A 21044-nucleotide genomic window follows, 5' to 3' on the forward strand; every position below is an offset into this window, starting at 1 on the left:
CTACCCCTACTTCTGAAAAGGGATCATATTTGTACTTTTCATGAGTAAACATTTCAGTTTTCTACCATTTTACGAAGCCATCATTAATAACAAGTCAAGCCAAAGAATTCAAGACACATTTGTCATTCTAAATTTTTGTAAAGACGTAAATGATTACCCCCTAGGCATCTGATAAACTTATTCTTTAAATATTTCCGCAGAAATACTGTATGATACAGCTCAGACTGGTGGTCTAAAAAATTACTTTTTAGTAACATAAAAATATAGATTACAACTTACTAAATCAGTTTCTTTTTTCCTTCTTTTCTTTCTCTCTGTTTTTGGCACCTGGTTGGGGAGAAATACAGAAAATGTGATATAACAAAGACTAACATAATTTCTTACTTCTTTGCAAATGCTGAGATTTTTGCTCAACAGGTAATAAAATAAGCAGCTCTTTATTCTTCAAGAGGAAACGTGCAGTGCTAGTAAGCATATGTGAGAAAAAAAATTTATGTTTAGTAAAACACAGTGCTCATAAAAGCAACAGAATGGAAGGATACTTTAGAAATTATCTTTTTAAACCTCAGTTATGCTCAGAAGCCACACCATTATTAATTTAAATGATTATTTTATTTTAAACATTAATTACCTGATTATTAATTTTAAAGATTGTACTTTGTATATTTTGGCTCTAGAAAACTCTCCATCCTAGAGCTAAATATAAAAAGGTATTGGAGATTGGTTCAAGATGGCAGAGTAGGACACGCACTCACTCCTCTTGTGAGAGCACCAGAATAACAACTAACTGCTGAACAATCATCGACAGCAAGACACTGGAACTCACCAAAAAAGATACCCCACATCCAAAGACAAAGGAGAAGCCACAATGAGACGGTAGGAGGGGCGCAAACACAGTAAAATCAAATCCCATAGCTGCTGGGTGGATGACTCACAAACTGGAGAACACTTATACCACAGAAGTCCACCCACTGGAGTGAAGGTTCTGAGCCCCACGTCAGGCTTCCCAACCTGGAGGTCCAGCAACGGGAGGAGGAATTCCTAGAGAATCAGACTTTGAAGCCTAGTGGGAACTGACTGCAGGACTTTGACAGGACTGGGGAAAACAGAGACTCCACTCTCAGAGGGCACACACAAAGTAGTGTGCGAGTCGGGACCCAGGGGAAGGAGCAGTGACCCCAGGGGATGCTGAACCAGACCTACCTGCTAGTGTTGGAGCCCCACCCATCAACAATCAAGTAGATTAAAGTTTTGCTGAGCTCTGCCCACCAGAGCAACAGTCAGCTCTACCCACCACCAGTCCCTCCCATCAAGCCTCTTAGATAGCCTCATCCACCAGAGGGCAGACAGCAGAAGCAAGAAGAACTAGAACCCTGCAGTCTGTGGCACAAAAACCACATTCACAGAAAGACAGACAAATGAAAAGGCAGAGGGCTATGTACCAGAGGAAGGGACAAGATAAAACCCCAGAAAAACAACTAAATGAAGTGGAGATAAGCAACCTTCCAGAAAAAGAATTCAGAATAATGATAGTGAAGATGATCCAGGACCTCGGAAAAATAATGGACGCAAAGATCGAGAAGATGCAAGAAATGTTTAACAAAGACCTAGAAGAATTAAAGAACAAACAAACAGGGATGAACAATACAATAACTGAAATGAAAACTACACTAGAAGGAATCAATAGCAGAATAACTGAGGCAGAAGAACAGATAAGTGACCTGGAAGGCAGAATGGTGGAATTCACTGCTGCGGAACAGAATAAAGAAATAAGAAATGAAGACAGCCTAAGAGACCTCTGGGACATTAAACAACAACATTCGCATTATAGGGGTCCCAGAAGGAGAAGAGAGAGAGAAAGGAACAGAGAAAATATTTGAAGAGATTATAGTCGAAAACTTCCCTAACATGGGAAAGGAAATAGCCACCCAAGTCTAGGAAGCGCAGAGAGTCCCATACAGGATAAACCCAAGAAGGAACACTCGGAGACACATAGCAATCAATTTTACAAAAATAAAGACAAAGAAAAATTACTGAAAGCAACAAGGGAAAAACGAAAAATAACATACAAGGGAACTCCCATAACGTTAACAGCTCATTTCTCAGCAGAAGCTCTACAAGCCAGAAGGGAGTGGCATGATATACTTAAAGTGATGAAAGGGAAGAACCTACAACCAAGATTATTCTACCCAGCAAGGATCTCATAGAGATTCGATGGAGAAATCAAAAGCTTTACAGACAAGCGTAAGCTAAGAGAATTCAGCACCACCAAACCAGCTCTACAACAAGTGATAAACAACTTCTCTAAGTGGGAAACATAAGAGAAGAAAAGAACCTACAAAAACAAACCCATAACAATTAAGAAAATGGTCACAGGAACATACATATAGATAATTACCTTAAACGTGAATGGATTAAATGCTCTAACCAAAAGACACAGGCCTGCTGAATGGATACAAAAACAGGACCCATATATATGCTGTCTACAAGAGACCCACTTCAGACCTAGGGACACATACAGACTGAAAGTGAGGGGATGGAAAAGATGTTACATGCAAATGGAACTCAAAAGAAAGCTGGAGTAGCAATAGTCATATCAGATAAAATACACTTTAAAATAAAGAATGTTACAAGAGACAGGGAAGGACACTATATAATGATCAAGAGACCAATCCAAGAAGAAGATATAAAAATTATAAATATATATGCACCCAACATAGGAGCACCTCAATACCTAAGGCAACTGCTAACAGCTATAAAAGAGGAAATCGACAGTAACACAATAATAGTGGGGGACTTTTAACACCTCACTTATACCAATGGACACATCATCCAAACAGAAAATTAATATGGAAACATAAGCTTTACATGACACAAAAGACCAGATAGATTTAATTGATATTTATAGGACATTTTATCCAAAAACAGCAGATTACATTTTCTTCTCAAGTGCACATGGAACATGCTCCAGGATACATCACATCTTGGGTCACAAATCAAGCCTCAGTAAATTTAAGAAAACTGAAATCATATCAAGTATCTTTTCTGACCACAACACTATGAGATTAGAAATCAATTACAGGGAAAAAAACGTAAAAAACACAAACACATGGAGGCTAAACAACACGTTACTAAATAACCAAGAGATCTCTGAAGAAATCAAAGAGGAAATCAAAAAATACCTAGAAACAAATTACAATGAAAACACGACGATTCAAAAGCTAGGGATGCAGCAAAAGCAGTTCTAAGAGGGAAGTTTATAGCAATACAATTCTAGCTCAAGAAACAAGAAAAATCTCAAATAAACAATCTAACCTTACACCTAAAGGAACCGAGAAAGAAGAACAAACAAAACCCAAAGTTAGCAGAAGGAAAGAAATCATAAATATCAGAGCATAAATAAATGAAATAGAAACAAAGAAAACAATAGCAAAGATCAATAAAACTAAAAGCTGGTTCTTTGAGAAGATAAACAAAATTGATAAACCATTAGGCAGACACATCAAGAAAAAGAGGGGGAGGACTCAAATCAATAAAATTAGAAATGAAAAAGGGGAAATGACAACAGACACCGCAGAAATACAAAGCATCCTAAGAGAATACTACAAGCAACTCTATGCCAATAAAATGGACAACCTGGAAGAAATGGACAAATTCTTAGAAAGGTATAACCTTCCAAGACTGAACCAGGAAGACATAGAAAATATGAACAGACCAATCACAAGTAATGAAATTGAAACTGTGATTAAAAATCTCCCAACAAACAAAAGTCCAGGACCAGATGGCTTTACAGGTGAATTCTATCAAACATTTAGAGAAGAGCTAACACCCATCCTTCTCAAACTCTTCCAAAAAATTACAGAGGAAGGAACACTCCCAAGGTCATTCTATGAGGCCACCATCACCCTGATACCAAAACCAGACAAAGATACAACAAAAAAAGAAAATTATAGACCAATATCACTGATGAATATAGATGCAAAAATCCTCAACAAAATACTAGCAAACAGAATCCAACAGCACATTAAAAGGATCATACACCAAGATCAACTGGGATTTATCCCAGGGATGCAAGGATTCTTCAATATATGCAAATCAAGCAATGTGATACACCATATTAACAAATTGAAGAATAAAAACCATATGATCATCTCAATAAATGCAGAAAAAGCTTTTGACAAAATTCAACACCCATTTATGATAAAAACTCTCCAGAAAGTGGGCATAGAGGGAACCTACCTCAACATAATAAAGGCTATATATGACAAACCCACAGCAAACACCATTCTCAATGGTGGAAAACTGAAAGCATTTCCTCTAAGATCAGGAACAAGACAAGGATGCCCACTCTCACCACTATTATTCAACATAGTTTTGAAAGTCCTAGCCATGGCAATCAGAGAAGAAAAAGAAATAAAAGGAATACAAATTAGAAGAAAAGAAGTAAAACTGTCACTGTTTGCAGATGACATGATACTATACATAGAGAATCCTAAAGATGCCACCAGTAAACTACTAGAGCTAATCAATGAATTTGGTAAAGTTGCAGGATACAAAATTAATGCACAGAAATCTCTTGCATTCCTATATACTAATGATGAAAAATCTGAAAGAGAAATTAAGGAAACACTCCCATTTACCACTGCAACAAAAAGAATAAAATACCTAGGAATAAACCTACCTAGGGAGACAAAAGACCTGTATGCAGAAAACTATAAGACACTGATGAAAGAAATTAAAGATGATACCAACAGATGGAAAGATATACCATGTTCTTGGATTGGAAGAATCAATATTGTGAAAATGACTACACTACCCAAAGCAATCTACAGATTCAATGCAATCCCTATCAAATTACCAATGGCATTTTTTACAGAACTAGAACAAAAATCTTAAAATTTGTATGGAGACATAAAAGACCCCGAATAGCCAAAGCAGTCTTGAGGGAAAAAAACAGAGCTGGAGGAATAAGACTCCCTGACTTCAGACGATACTACAAAGCTACAGTCATCAAGACAATATGGTACTGGCACAAAAACAGAAATATAGATCAATGGAACAAGATAGAAAGCCCAGAGATAAACCCATGCACCTATGGTCAACTAATCTATGACAAAAGAGACAAGGATATACAATGGAGAAAAGACAGCCTCTTCAATAAGTGGTGCTGGGAAAACTGGACAGCTACATGTAAAAGAATGAAATTAGAACACTCCCTAACACCATACACAAAAATAAACTCAAAATGGATTAGAGACCTAAATGTAAGACCAGATACTATAAAACTCTTAGAGGAAAACATAGGGAGAACACTCTTTGACATAAATCACAGCAAGATCATTTCTGATCCACCTCCTAGAGTAATGGAAATAAAAACAAAAATAAACAAATGGGGCCTAATGAAACTTCAAAGCTTTTGCACAGCAAAGGAAACCATAAACAAGATGAAAAGACAACCCTCAGAATGGGAGACAATATTTGCTAACAAATCAACAGACAAAGGATTAATCTCCAAAATATATAAACAGCTCATGTAGCTCAATAGCAAAAAAACAAACAACCCAATCCAAAAATGGGCAGAAGACCTAAATAGACATTTCTCCAAAGAAGACATACAGATGGCCAAGAAGCACATGAAAAGCTGTTCAACATCATTAATTATTAGAGAAATGCAAATCAAAACTACAATGAGGTATCACCTCTCACCAGTTAGAATGGGCATCATCAGAAAATCTACAAACAACAAATGCTGGAGAGGGTGTGGAGAAAAGGGAACCCTCTTGCACTGCTGGTGGGAATGTAAATTGATACAGCCACTAATGAGAACAGTATGGAGGTTCCTTAAAAAGCTAGAAATAGAATTACCAGATGATCCAGCAATCCCACTACTGGGCATATACCCAGAGAAAACCATAATTCAAAAAGACACCCCAATGTTCACTGCAGCACTATTTACAATAGCCAGGTCATGGAAGCAACCTAAATGCCCATCGATAGACGAATGGATAAAGAAGATGTGGTACATATATACTATGGAATATTACTCAGCCATAAAATGGAACGAAATTGGGTCATTTGTAGAAACGTGGATGGATCTAGAGACTGTCATACAGAGTGAAGTAAGTCAGAAAGAGAAAAACAAGTAGTGTATATTAACGCATATATGTGGAACCTAGAAAAATGGTACAGATGAACCATTTGCAGGGCAGAAATTGAGACACAGATGTAGAGAACAAACGTATGGACACCAAGGGGGGAAAGTGGCGGCGGGGCTGGTAGCGGGATGAATTGGGAGATTGGGATTGACATATATACACTAATATGTATAAAATGGGTAACTAATAAGAACCTGCTGTATAAAAATAAAATTAAATTAAATTAAAAAACAAAAGGCATCATCTGGAGGACTTTCCTGGTGGCGCCGTGGTTAAGAATCCACCTGCCAACACAGAGGACATGGGTTCGAGCCCTGCTCTGGGAAGATACCCATATGCCGCGGAGCAACTAAGCTTGTGCGCCACAACTCCTGAGCCTGTGCTCTAGAGCCTGCAAGCCACAACTACTGAAGCCTGCGCGCCTAGGGCCTGTGCTCTGCAAGAAGAGAAGCCAGTGCAATGAGAAGCCCATGCACCACAACAAAGAGTAGCCCCAGCTCGCCGCAACTAGAGAAAAGCCCGCACGCAGCAACGAAGACCCAGTGCAGCCAAAAATAAATAAATAAATAAATAAATAAATAAATATTTTTTAAAAAGGTATCATCTGGGACATGGAAAAGTTCTTTTACATATGACGTTTCCTGTTAGCCATAGTAGAGAACAATCTCAATCTAATCTTTTAAAATTACAAAAGAAAGCAGTATAAGCCTAGTAAGAATCTTCTTCTGCATAACATAAGACCCCAATTTAGATGTAGAATAGAAGAATTTTCAAGGATTTATTTATATCTGATTACTTCAAAATGATTTCAAATGTTTTATAAATCTAAATATACATAAATCAGAATAACTGAAAATAAAATGGGAGACAATAAGAAGGATTAATAGTATTCCTGCTACCTAATAATCAGATACCTAATTATTTCAGCTGGGGTACTAAAAGGAAACACACTGACAACCTTCTCTAAGCCTACTATCTCTTCTGTAATAAGAATTTCATAATAATTATTTAATAGGGCTGAAGCAAGAAGTAAATAAAATATCAAACACCTAGTATAATTCCTGGTACTCAATAAATAAAGTTTATTATTACTATTATATAGATTTTCAGAAACATACATTTTCCTAAAACCTAATTCAAGGAGAAATATAATTCGTGGGTCCTTACATAAAGGCCACTAGATGATACAACGAATCACGTCTTTAACCTCTGTTTTTCAAAAGGAAATTTATGTACTGACCTCTATCAAAGCTGAGGGTATAATCTTAATGGCACAACATTATATTTTAACTCAGTGAAGAATATATTAATGGCAGAAGGCTTTGATAATACAGTCTGATGAACTTTTAGGACAGAATGGAGTTTGCTGGATCTAAAGTAGTGCTAAAGTAGCTGACATGTTCACTGTAATGTTTTTCTCAAATACCAGATGTCCCAGACTCTTAAGAAGAATTCATAACTGAATCCTTTTAGAAATCAAAATATATTTACCTTTGTGGGTATATATTCCAGAGTCTTGAATTCATTCATATATTCATCTAAAAACACTTTAAAAGTGTTGACCCAAACTCTGACTGGAGATTCACTCCAATCACGCTGCTCAAGCCTCATGGTCTTTTCCAAAATCTGTTCAAATAGTGCGTAGAGGTCTTTATACCGTATACTTTTCCCATCATCTATCTAATAAGCAATAAGAGAAGAAATGTAAGGTTTTATGAAGAAATGCTTTATATATAGAAGACTGATTCAATTTTTATTGGGTAGTTATTTTGAATAAAAATTAGGATCCTGATACACTTTCTAATGGACATGTCCATGAGGTCATGTGGTATTTGTAAATTTCCACTCTACTATGGAATGTCTGCAGAATAAAACCTGCTAAATTTTAGTAAAATACCTAACAGTTTAAACAATGTAATAATTGGAGAAGGCCCTGGGAATTTTTAACTATATTTAGCTATAAAGATTATTTGTATCCCTCTTAATTACCTATCCCCAGAAATGAACCTTGTTTAGATAGTTCCACTCTAAAACTGAAAAAGTGAATACCTGAATTCTTGCCTAGTGAAACATCAGGCAACCTTTACTTTGATTCATTTTTCCAAAGAAGAATGACATGCTTAGAATAACACCATATTTCTTGCAAAGGAATCTACATGGAATTCCTTTTAACTTATTTAAATGAGGTGTGGAGTCTTCATGAGAAAGAAAAAAAACAGCATTTAAATGACCAAAATGTATTATATACATTTAAAATGTATTTCTCTTTCACCTCCTCAGAATTAGAAGTTGAACCTCTTTGATCCAGGGTTAGAAAACCACTATTAAGCTCTATTTCATAACGTTGGCTCTTCCTATGTGATACAAAGTATATTGGTCCCTAACCTAGAAAATAAAGGTATGAAGCATGACAAGCAGTTAGCAGGATTAGAAAAATATGGCCAACATTGTCTCTACCCAAACCTAGTCATTTGCCGTAGCCTGATTACTACTTTATTATGGTCTTGAAATTATTGCTCTCTAAGACTGCATGGTTCCTATTTTTAAAAGGCAAAAAAATCTTATACTGAGTAGAATATACATAGGAAAGTTCTCCTGATTTCTCTTTACACATTAAATTACAGGTTGAACAAAGAAAAACCAATTAAATACAAATTATTTTTATAGAATAAATATGACAATTCAGATACCAATAAAGATTCTATAGATCAAAAGTATTAATTATTATATACTTTAGCACCAATAATAAATTTTCTAAACCATGACCAACATCATATGAAAGTATAGGTAAATCTGAAAGTGATACAAACTCATATATAGAAATCGGTGAACATAAACTGCTCTAATTCTACTGAATAAAAAAGCATAATAATTCCAACACAAATGAGAATTAGAAGCTGGAGCCAGAGCTAAAAGGATCATGAGAAGTCAAAATAGTCAAGAGCCGGGCTTCCCTGGTGGCGCAGTGGTTGGGAGTCCGCCTGCCGATGCAGGGGACACGGGTTCGTGCCCCGATCCCGGAAGATCCCACATGCCGCGGAGCGGCTGGGCCCGCGAGCCATGGCCGCGGAGCCTGTGTGTCCGGAGCCTGTGCTCCGCAACGGGAGAGGCCACAGCAGTGAGAGGCCCGCGTACAGCAAAAAAAAAAAAAAAAAAAAAAAAAAAAATAGTCAAGAGCCACTGGATGAAAAAGAATCATACCTAGAATATCTGAATTCAATACCTTAAGATGAAAATATACCTATAACGGGGGAAAAAAAAACTGCTCAAGGAAATTTGAGAATGCTATTAATCTGAGATCAGTCAGTATGCTTTTCCCTATCTATCCCTAAAACAAAAAGAAGACACTGGAGAAATCTCTAGTTGAACACGGCCCCTGTATTATTTTTTATGGCATTGTCAAATTTTTCATATGTTAAACTTCTGAATATCTCCTGACACAGTTTAACTTACCGCCAATGCAGATGAATAAAAGCTGAAGATATTCTGCCGAAATTCTTTCAGAGCTTTTTTAAATACAACATCCACTAGTGTGTCTTTCTTGCTGTCTTCATTATCTAGGTCATTCATCTGGGGACCACAGAAAGAGATTTCGTACACAATCAACTAAACTGAAAAGAAGTGAATGCCACTCTGGACACATACTGTTTCTTCAACAATGACCGTCCTGAAAGGGCAAACTATCATGGAACCCAGATAAAAGCATGACCAGATAGCCAAAGTTTTATTACTACTAGATGATTTCTAAAGTCCCTTCTAACATTGTATGATTCCACAGTTCTGCTACCAAAAAGACAACTGAAAGTGTGCAATGACAAGCCTCACCTTCCCATACAGAATGCAACATGACAGTTATGGTAAAACTGAAGTCAACAGTAAAGCCTAAAACTTTAAATCCTGTCTACGCAGTCTAACTCATACAAATCCTATTATTTGCACCTTTCTGGTAAAGTAACAGACGCTCTAACTTACTGAAGCATATATCCTTTAGGGGGCATATCCTGATATACAAGCATTCCACAGTCAAAGCTGCTCAGGGGCCTGAGGCAAAGGGTACCTTTTTCAGAAGAAATTCATCCATGCTTTTTAAATCACTGGCACTTGCTATGATCTGGACAGAGTCATTTTGCCAATGCATAGACTCCAAAGCCACGCTGCTGATCTTCACATTTCGCTTGCGCCTTGCCTTTGGAGAAGGCTCTTTGTTCTCTTTGAACTCCTTCCGGCAACTCCCAGGCAATTCTGGACTCAAAGGAGGTGTTGGCTGATTCTGAGATAATTCTATAAATCAAGATAGAGTGTCCAAAAAAAATTTCTTTTAGTAAAAATACTGAAACCTCTACATCCTCCTTTTTAAGTTCCTTTAGTAAGTCACTGAAGGAAACATGTAAATATCTGAAAAGTAAAGTAACATTAATGTTTAAGTTCAGGCAGTTAGGCAGTAAATCCAGATTGTACATTTGTACAGAAAATGTATTTAAGAATTATCACTTTTCAATGGGAAATTCTATCGCGTCTCCCAAAGAGATGAGGTCTGATACTGAAAAACTGGATGGAAGTGTCTTGTAGAACTGAAGCCTGGATCCCAAAGACCTCAGTCCCAAAGAAAAGAAAGAAGAGTACCCAATCGCACTAGCATGTTAAATGCTGACTATTAACCCAGTCATTGCTTTACTATATCTGTTTGAAAGAACATCCAGCTATATACAAATCCAATAAACCAGTGAAGTTTGATAATTATTACTATTTGTTTACTAGGGTCTAAAGCCATAAATGCTCCCGCGACAATAACTGGTGTTAGGCTGGCAACCTCTATTTAGGGAACCAGGTAACTCAATTGGTTCACTTCTGCCTGTGTCTCTTTGCTATTTAGGATTTTCACACATATTTCTCAAATAACTCTATGAATTTCTCAGATAATTCCTGGAATTAACTAGCTCTGTATATAATATTGGAAAACACAAGAAATTTTCTCTGCAATTGTTTACACCAGAGAAATTGGGTTCCATGTACTCCATTATAATCTAGAACTACACTGGATTTGCCAACACCTACCTGGGGCTTGATGAGAAAGCTGGCCCCATTTCACATATGTTTTCCCCACATATATTTACCTTACCTTCTGTCCAATGGTATATCCTCATTCCATCTAAAAGCTAATTCTGACAATAAAGGAAAAAAAATAGCCTCCTACTTGCTAAATGCCACCTTAGGCAGGAAGTGAAACAAACTTGAGATATGACACCAGAATAAAAATTATAAAGATATAGGATATAAGTATATTCAAATTGGTGTCAACTAATATTAATTCCATTATATAACCTAGATATACAAGTATCTAATTATTTCATTTAGCAAAGTCAATATCGTTCTTTATACTAAAAGAAATAATACTTACTAAATAAACTGTCCATAATCCAATTTCAGCATTAAAAACAAGGGCTACCTTAATAAATTTCTACCCAAAGATAAATAAAAAGGCTACAATCAATTTTTATACATGTATCCTTATGAAGCAAACACACAATGAAGTCTGCTAATAATATATACTTCAACCAAAGAGCTTCCTAATTCCTTCTTGGAAATCAGCAGTGGAGAATATAACTGTGAAATATGAAAAATTTAGAATGACTACTATAAACCAGATAAGATAAAACGAATTGATCCTCTTAGGAATTCCAAATTTTCCAAACTGAACCTGTAGTATTCACTTCATTTACTACTGGTTTTATCCATATCAGTTTGCAAAGTGATAGGAGCAAAGCCACAAGACAGAAAAACAGGGTTCTAATTAAATTTCTACCAGTTTTTCCTTTTTTTTTTTTTTTTTTTCTTTTTTGCTGTACGCGGGCCTCTCACTGTTGTGGCCTCTCCCTTTGCGGAGCACAGGCTCTGGACGCGCAGGCTCAGCGGCCATGGCTCACGGGCCCAGCCGCTCCACAGCATGTGGGATCTTCCCGGACCGGGGCACGAGCCCATGTCCCCTGCATCAGCAGGCAGACTCTCAACCACTGCGCCACCAGGGAAGCCCCCAGTTTTTCCTTTGACACACAGATGCCTCCGCTCTGGCTGATCCATTCCCATGTGAAACTTGATCTTTCCTCCCTTTATCTTATCCTTTGTCCCTTTATTTTTATCTCATTCTAGATGTGAGAAGTTTTGTTTACTTATTTTAACTGGGCCTGTTCTATCTCTTCTTAGAGATAATAACTTTCTTCCTAGGGCCTCTTTCTATTTTATTCAATACTGATATTTCGTCCACCCACCGGTATTTTACCCACTCATTACTACACATCCACCTCTGATGTATATCCCTGTTTAAGATAGCTGGCATCCTTACATGGTAATTAAAAACGTTCATACATACTTGAGCAAAGGGCTTGGGAAGAATGGGCTAATCTTCTAATACTGGGACTATTGGAATCCTTGGAGAGTTAATAATTCTAGCATTTAGAAAGGCCATATCTCAACAGATGAACTAACTGTTGGGTATTTTCTAATGTGCTATGATTGATGCCCCAAAAGTTAAAATAACAGCTACCACTATAAAGTCCCAGGAACATATAATAGGTACTTTAGCACAATGGTTATGAATACGGACTCTGGAGCTGGACTGCCTGAATTCAAATCTCAGCTCTGCCAATTGCTATACGTGTATAAGCAAATAACTCTCTGTGCCTCAGCTTTCTTATCTATAAACTGGGAATAATAATCATACCAACCTCAAAAAATTGTTGTGAGGATCAATGGAGTTAATACATACAATATGCTTAGTACAGTGCCTTGAATGTAGTAAGCACTCAAAAATTAGCTGCTGTCGTTAATTTTTACTAGGAATATACATTTGTTAAGTGAATGAATGATGGTTAGATTTTTACACTTTAGAAAACTGAGGCTAATCGAAGATTCACAATCATTCTTGAAGTTGTTGTTACTTCACTGTTTTGTGCCACATTTCCCTGAAACTTCTTTTATAGGTAAAATTTAATTTTATAATTATCTGTTTGTTAAGGAGGGACTTAACAATCTTGGTCCTGTCTCATTAGAATATCTCACCAACAGGATTACCATTACAAATACTAGAGGGATAGTAAACTTTCAGAAAGAGTAAACAGAAATTATGAAGACAATCTCCACCCTTTGTCCATTTTTACCATCTGGAAACTGATGAGCTGGAATCATATCTGAGCCAGCAAAGAGTGCCGAAACCTCCGAATGGGTGGCAGGTTTCACTCTGGTAGTCTTCTTCTCCCCTTGTTTCCCTTTGGCCCAGAATCTCATCTTAGCTCTCTGAGGTCTGTTTACAAAAAAAAAAAAAAAAAAGTAACAATGGAAATTAGCATGTCCTATTGACAATATCTGTACGTCACTTTAAGTTATATAAACACCTTTCGTGTGAATTAATTCATTTAACCTTCACAGTTAAGTTTAGTCATATTTAATCTTCAATTGTACATTTAAACTTCATCTGGAGGGTAAATGATAGTTTCCTCATCTTGAATACAGAAATAATGAGACTCAGGGATGTTAACAAAAACCACCATTTGAGTTGTTATCATGCTCCAGGTACAAGTGCTTATATAGAATTACCTTAATTAACTATAACAACAAGTTTACATTCAAACCATAACCGTTTTTCAGGTGAAAAACTGGTAGCTTAAACATTAGGTAACTTTCCCAAGGTTATACAGCCAGTGAGTAACAAAGTTGAGAATCACACCTACTATGCTCTATATTGCCTCATTCTTAGTGCTTATATACTCTCTCCCATCATATAAATCAAGGAAACATCCTGAGATAATAACAGTTCACATTTACTGACCATATAGTATGTATCCTAACCTTGTATTAGGAGGCTTACTTGTACATTAATTTGTTGGTTCCTTTTTTTTTGAGCATCGACTAGGAGCCAGGCACTATGCCTTACTTATGATGGCTTCTTTTCACAACTACCATGATAAATAGGTATTTTTATCCTAACTTTACACATGAGCAACCTGAGGCTCAGAGGGCTGATGGAGATGGAAGTTAAAATCAGGTCTGGGGCTTCCCTGGTGGCGCAGTGGTTGAGAGTCCACCTGCCGATGCAGGGGACACGGGTTCGTGCCCCGGTCCAGGAGGATCCCACATGCCGCGGAGCGGCTGGGCCCATGAGCCATGGCCGCTGAGCCTGCGTGTCCGGAGCCTGTTCTCCGCAACGGGAGAGGCCACAACAGTGAGAAGCCCGCGTATCACAAAAAAAAAAAAAAAAAAAAAAATCAGGTCTGTCTGCTTTTGAAGCCCATGTTCTTTTATCCATGCTTCCTTCTTTTTCTAATAGCTTATTACTAATCCTATACATCCATATAGTATAAAGGGAAATTATTCTACAAGACTTATTACAAATGATAGCATTCTCCTGCCATTCTCATTCCTTTTCTGCTCCCTAGAGCAACCCTTTTGAATTTATTTAACTGATTCTTTTAATATTTACCATACTTATAATGCTATCATATTTGTGACCACAAATAATAATTAAGCATATTCCAACACTCCAGTTCTATACTCTCCACAAATACAGACATCCCCGCAACAGAATATCATAATTTTAGTTAGATCAATATACAGTATTTTCTTTCAGTAGTATTCACTATTTTTTTTACTCTGTAAATAATATTCACAACTGGGACACACAGTACCCTCCATAACCAATATTTTTCTAGAGTTAGTGTTTTGTTTTACATTTGCTCACTTTCCTACATCCAATTCACCTCCAAGTGTCTCCCCATTTGTAAGTATCTCCTCTCAACATGTTGAAACATAGTAGGTACAACATCAGTTCCATGTTCTTGAAGAAATCTTTCCCAGAGCCATCTAACCTGCTCTAATCTGGCATGGTTCCCTCAGTGATTGCTGTACAACCATCACTTGAAAAGCTACTTTCACCATCATTCATTATGTTGGGCCCTCAGGGGGTCCTTTCAATCTGTAGAAACTCAAGTCCTTCAGTTCCATGAAATTTATTTGAATTACTTTATTTTTACTTTGTCCTATCTTTCCAGAGCTCCTATCAGTGGGTCACTGGATGTCCTGAACTGATCCTCTAATTTTCCTATTTTTTCTTGTCTCTTCTATCCCTTTGTCTTTTGGCTCAACTTTCTGACAGATGTCCTCAACTTTCTTTCTAACTCTTCTGACTTCTTCATGCTAAAAAATACTTTTTATTATGAATGTTTCCCTTTAAAGTATTCTGTTTGGTTTCATGAATGTAGTTATATTTATTTATGCAGAAGGTCTATTGATAGTTGTATTTGTCTGTCTTGAAGTTTTCTTTCCCCTGTATAGTTTATTGCTTCCAAGTTGTATTTTATCCATTAGTTTTAGATTCTTTCACTTCCGATGTCTCCTCAAATGTGTGGTGATCAAAAGTAGGGTATAGGGGCCTCCCTGGTGGCGCAGTGGTTGAGAGTCCACCTGCCGATGCAGGGGATACGGGTTCGTGCCCCGGCCTGGGAGGATCCCATATGCCGTGGAGCGGCTGGGCCCGTGAGCCATGGCCGCTGAGCCTGCGCATCCGGAGCCTGTGCTCCGCAACGGGAGAGGCCACAATGGTGAGAGGCCCGCGTACCGCAAAAAAAAAAAAAAAAAAAAAAAAAAGTAGGGTATAAACAAGCTTCTTGGAAGGTCTAGTGTGCATTGGTGGGGCTTCCAAACTGTGGTCGTCCTTGTAGGGTTATCTGGCTGGTCCAATTTGTAGGGAGAGCCCCTGATAGCAATATCTTTAGGTCTTTCCATGAGGGTTGGATGGAAGTCCCAAAGACTCTTTGAATCATCTGCTTAGAGGGTATGTGAAATGTGGAAGCTGAATACAGAAAAAAATCTGGGGGATCTTAACATTCAGTATGTAAACATTCATTAAATCTCCCTGTTCCAAATATGTACCCCAATCCTCAACTGTATCTGGTTACCTCCAAGTGCAGAAATCTTCTGTCTTATCCTTTCCAGAAAATAGATCTCCTGTTTTCTGCTAGGATTGGGGAAGACCAGTCAGCCAGATGCTTCTTTCTCAGTTTTACCCAGTTGGTTTAGGATTCAACTTTCTCCTATCTATAAAGACATTTAAAATTTGTCTATCTACTTTTTGGATTCCACGTTTGTATTATTGCTGTCTCCTGTTTTATTATTGCTGTCTCCTGTTGTTTTTGGCCTGTATAGGTTTTGTTATTTTAGGAGGATGTAGAAATTAAATTTATATAGTTAATCTGCTATCTCCACCTTGATGTTTTCTCTATGTTACATTTTGTTTCCCAAAATTTGATCTCCAGCATAATCTGCTCTAGATTTGGGTTACCTTGGATTATGCCTCTACAGTCATTGAGAAAGTGATCTTTAATAGGGTTATGAACCAGATAGATTTCAATGAGATATTGAAGTGTTCATTGAGGGCCCAATTGCCTTATATAACACAGTAAGGGACAAAGACATATTCTTGATAAATAAAAACTTCATATACTCTCCTAAAGAGAACAGAGTTCTTTCCTGAAAGTCTTTTCCAGTTCCATTTGTAAAACACTTAACTCAGAACAGAGTCCAAGTCCAAAACTGGAAAATATTTTCAATCTAACCTGGTCTAATCTCTTTTCTTTTACAACCAGAAATCCTAAGTCATATAATGATGTAAAGACTTTGCCCAAATCACAGTGTTAAACATATAAAATGACAAAGCTCATTATATATATCTGAATTATTTCTGCTACTGTCACACAGTAGGCACTTAGTATTTGTTGAAAAATAAATTTCAAAACTTTCAAAATTGATAGCTATTCTATCAATTATGGTTTTAAAAAGATGCTCAGTATTTAACTATGGTCTATTAGTAAATAAAATTATATTACCCCTATTAACAGTCAGTGTATGCTTTATACCTTATATCTGAATCTGAAGCCTTTTGTCTCACTGCCAACTTCGTAATCTCTCCTTGAGACATGGTCTTATGAAGCTTCGCTTCTTCAACAACTGAGGAAAAACGCTGTGATGTCTGTAATAATTACATATGTAAAGAAGACCTTAAAACCAAGTAATTATATCATAGCACTGTAATTAAAACTCAGGTTATAGAATTATTTGAGAATTACCCCTATTAAAAACATTCAAAAATACATTCATATTACTCAGAGATGCATTCAAATAAAAAAACCCACTAAAAACTCCATTAACTTCATACAGTAATCTGAAGTAAAGAGAACTTGGGTCAATGAAAACGCTAAACAGGAACTACCAGCTCATGTTTCCCAACAATTTAACAAAGAATATCAAGTAGGGTGAAAGAAAAAAAAGAACATCAAGTGGAAAAGTAAGAAAAAAATCAAAACCATCTAAAGATAGAGACAAAAGATCCAGGACCTGATAAATCTAGAATACTAAGCATAGTTTTTCATACCTTCTTTTATTTGTCCCTAAAAAGATGATAATTATTTTTATGGCTAACTTGCTATTATAGATTTTTATATCCAGTTAAGGGTTTAAAAGAGCTAGAACACAGGAAGATACGAAAAACCAAAAGACCAAAGAATAAAATATCATTATACTCACTAATGGTTTAAATTATGAACAACTTACATAGCTATAAAAAGGACCTGAATTTCAATTGATAACTCTTGCTCCATTTGTTTACAATGTGCCCCTTTAAAGACAATACCAGTTGGAGGACAGAATTTCTTGTTACCTATTCAAGTCATTTTTCTAATATTTCATTTTTCTACAGTTATAATCTTTTCTTTAACCTTTTGGTCTGCATGACTATGGCCTTATCAACAGCAATAGCAAATATCCTGAACTGTTAAATTTAAAGAACAGATCTGCTTCTGGCCAAGATGGAGTAACAAGAACCTGTTCTATACTCTTGCCTGAAACAACCAAAGACAAAAACAAAATAAAAGGAAAACTTAGACAAAATAATATGAAACAGGGACTTCACTGGTGGTGCAGTGGTTAAGAATCCACCTGCCAACAATCGGCTGCTGAGGGTCCTGTCTTCATCGGTGGGGTGACTCCAACAAAAGGCTAGAGGTGTGAACCTCAACACCAGCAGAAGTGGAGACCAGCCATGTGGCTGACAGGGTCTTCCTGCTCTGGCCGGGTGTCAGGCCTGTGCCTCTGAGGTGGGAAAGCCAAGTTCAGGACATTGATCAACCAGAGACCTCCCCAGCTCCACGTAATATCAAACGGTGAAAGCTCTCCCAGAGACCTCCATCACAATGCTAAGACCCAGCTCCACGCAACAACCAGCAAGCTACAGTGCTGGACACCCTATGCCAAACAACGACCAAGACAGGAACAAAACTCCACCCATTAGCAGAGAGGCTGCCTAAAATCATACTAAGGTCGCAGCCACCCCAGAACACACCACCAGACATGGTCCTGCCCTCCAGAAAGACAAGATCCAGCCTCATCCAGAAGAACACAGGCACCAGTCCCCTCCACCAGGAAGCCTACACAACCCACTGAACCAACCTTAGCCACTGGGGGCAGACACCAAAAACAACAGGAACTACTAACCTGCAGCCAGCGAAAACGAGACCCCAAACACAGTAAGTTAAGCAAAATGAGAAGACAGAGACACAAACAGCAGATGAAGGAGCAAGGTAAAAGCCCACGAGACCAAATACATGAAGAGGAAATAGGCAGTCTACCTGCAAAAGAATTCAGAGTAATGATAGTAAAGATGATCCAAAATCTTGGAAATAGAATGGAAAAAATACAAGAAACATTTAACAAGAAACTAAAAGGACTAAAGAGCAAACAAACAATGATGAACAACACAATAAATGAAATTAACAATTCTAGAGATGGACTCAATAGCAGAATAACTGAGGCAGAAGAACGTATAAGTGACCTGGAAGATAAAAATAGAGGAAATCACGACTGCAGAGCAGAATAAAGAAAAAAGAATGAAAAGAATTGAGCACAGTCTTAGAGATCTCTGGGACAACATTAAACGCACCAACATTCGAATTATAGGGGTCCCAGAAGAAGAAGAGTAAAAGAAATGGACTAAGAAAGTACTTGAAGACATTATAGTTGAAAACTTCCCTAATATGGGAAAGGAAATAGTCAATCAACTTCAGGAAGCACAGACACTCCCATACAGGATAAATCCAAGGAGAAACACACCAAGACACGTATTAATAAAACTATCAAAAATTAAACACAAAGAAAAAATATTAAAAGCAGCAATGGAAAAACAACAAATAACATACAAGGGAAACACCATAAGGTTAACAGCTGATCTTTCAACAGAAACTCTGCAAGTCAGAAGGGAGCGACAGGACATATTTAAAGTGAGGAAAGGGAAAAACCTACAGCCAAGATTACTCTACCCAGCAAGGATCTCATTCAGATTCGACAGAGAAATTAAAACCTTTATAGACAAGCAAAAGTTAAGAGAATTCAGCGCCACCAAACCAGCTTTACAACAAATGCTAAAGGAACTTCTAGGCAGGAAACACAAAAGAAGGAACAGATTTACAATAACAAACCCAAAACAATTAAGAAAATGGTAATAGGAACATACATATCGATAATTACCTTAAATGTAAATGGATTAAATGCTCCCGCCAAAAGACACAGACTGGCTGAATGGATACAAAAACAAGACCCACATATATGCTGTCTACAAGAGACCCACTTCAGACCTAGGGACACATACAGACTGAAAGTGACGGGATGGAAAAAGATATTCCATGCAAATGAAAATCAAAAGAAAGCTGGAGTAGCAATACTCATATTAGACAAAATAGACTTTAAAATAAAGACTATTAGAGAGACAAAGAAGGACACTACATAATGACCAAGGGATCGATCCAAGAAGAAGATATAACAACTGTAAATATTTTTGCACCCAACATAGCAGCACCTCAATACATAAGGCAAATGCTAACATCCATAAAAGGGGAAATCAACAGTAACACAAACATAGTAGGGGACTTTAACACCCCATTTTCACCAAAGGACATATCATCCAAAATGAAAATAAGTAAGGAAACACAAGCTTTAGATGACACATTTAACAAGATGGACTTAATTGATATTTATAGGACATTCCATTCAAAACTAACAGAATACACTTGCTTCTCAAGTGCTCATGGAACATTCTCCAGGATAGATCATATCTTGGGTCATAAATCAAGCCTTGGTAAACTTGAGAAAATTGAAATCATATCAAGTACCTTTTGCAACCACAACGCTATGAAACTAGATATCGATTACAGGAAAAATATCTGTGAAAAATACAAACACAAGGAGGCTAAACAATGCACTACTAAATAACCAAGAGATCACTGAAGAAATCAAAGAGGAAATCAAAGAATACCTAGAAACAAACGACAATGAAAACACAATGACCCAAAACCTATGGGATGAGGAGAGGAACCAAGATGGCAGAGTAGAAGGACGTGCTCTCAATCCCTCTTCCGAGAACACCAGAATCACAACTAGCTGCTGGACAATCATTGACAGGAAGACACTGGAACTCACCAAAGAAGATACCCCACATCCAAAGACAAAAGAGAAGCCACAATGAGACGGTAGGAGGGGCGCAATCACAGTAAAATCAAACCCTGTAACTGCTAGGTGGATGACTCACAAACTGGAGAACACTTATACCACAGAAGTCCACCCACTGGAGTGAAGGTTCTGAGCCCCACGTCAGGCTTCCCAACCTGGAGGTCCAGCAACGGGAGGAAGAATTCCTAGAGAATCAGACTTTGAAGCCTAGTGGGAACTGACTGCAGGACTTTGACAGGACTGGGGGAAACAGAGACTCCACTCTCAGAGGGCACACACAAAGTAGTGTGCGAGTCGGGACCCAGGGGAAGGAGCAGTGACCCCAGGGGATGCTGAACCAGACCT

The 21044-nt window shown here is 37.4% G+C and overlaps 1 protein-coding gene across 7 annotated transcripts in view; it reads right to left on the reverse strand.

Moving 5' to 3' along the window:
* MYO9A (myosin IXA) overlaps positions 1-21044 on the reverse strand; it is a 287470-nt gene that overhangs the window by 47831 nt on the left and 218595 nt on the right. For all 7 annotated transcript variants that reach the window (XM_082618504.1, XM_082618506.1, XM_082618507.1 and 4 more), the window contains 6 exons: positions 17060-17172; positions 13310-13452; positions 10213-10436; positions 9609-9725; positions 7647-7835; positions 280-327 (listed from right to left, as the gene is read on the reverse strand). In XM_082618504.1, coding sequence (XP_082474630.1) covers positions 280-327; positions 7647-7835; positions 9609-9725; positions 10213-10436; positions 13310-13452; positions 17060-17172 — 834 coding nt within the window. The remainder of the gene's footprint in view (positions 1-279; positions 328-7646; positions 7836-9608; positions 9726-10212; positions 10437-13309; positions 13453-17059; positions 17173-21044) is intronic.

The sequence above is a fragment of the Mesoplodon mirus genome (assembly GCF_964341445.2).
Source record: "Mesoplodon mirus genome assembly, chromosome: 4".
Lineage (NCBI taxonomy): Eukaryota > Metazoa > Chordata > Mammalia > Artiodactyla > Ziphiidae > Mesoplodon > Mesoplodon mirus.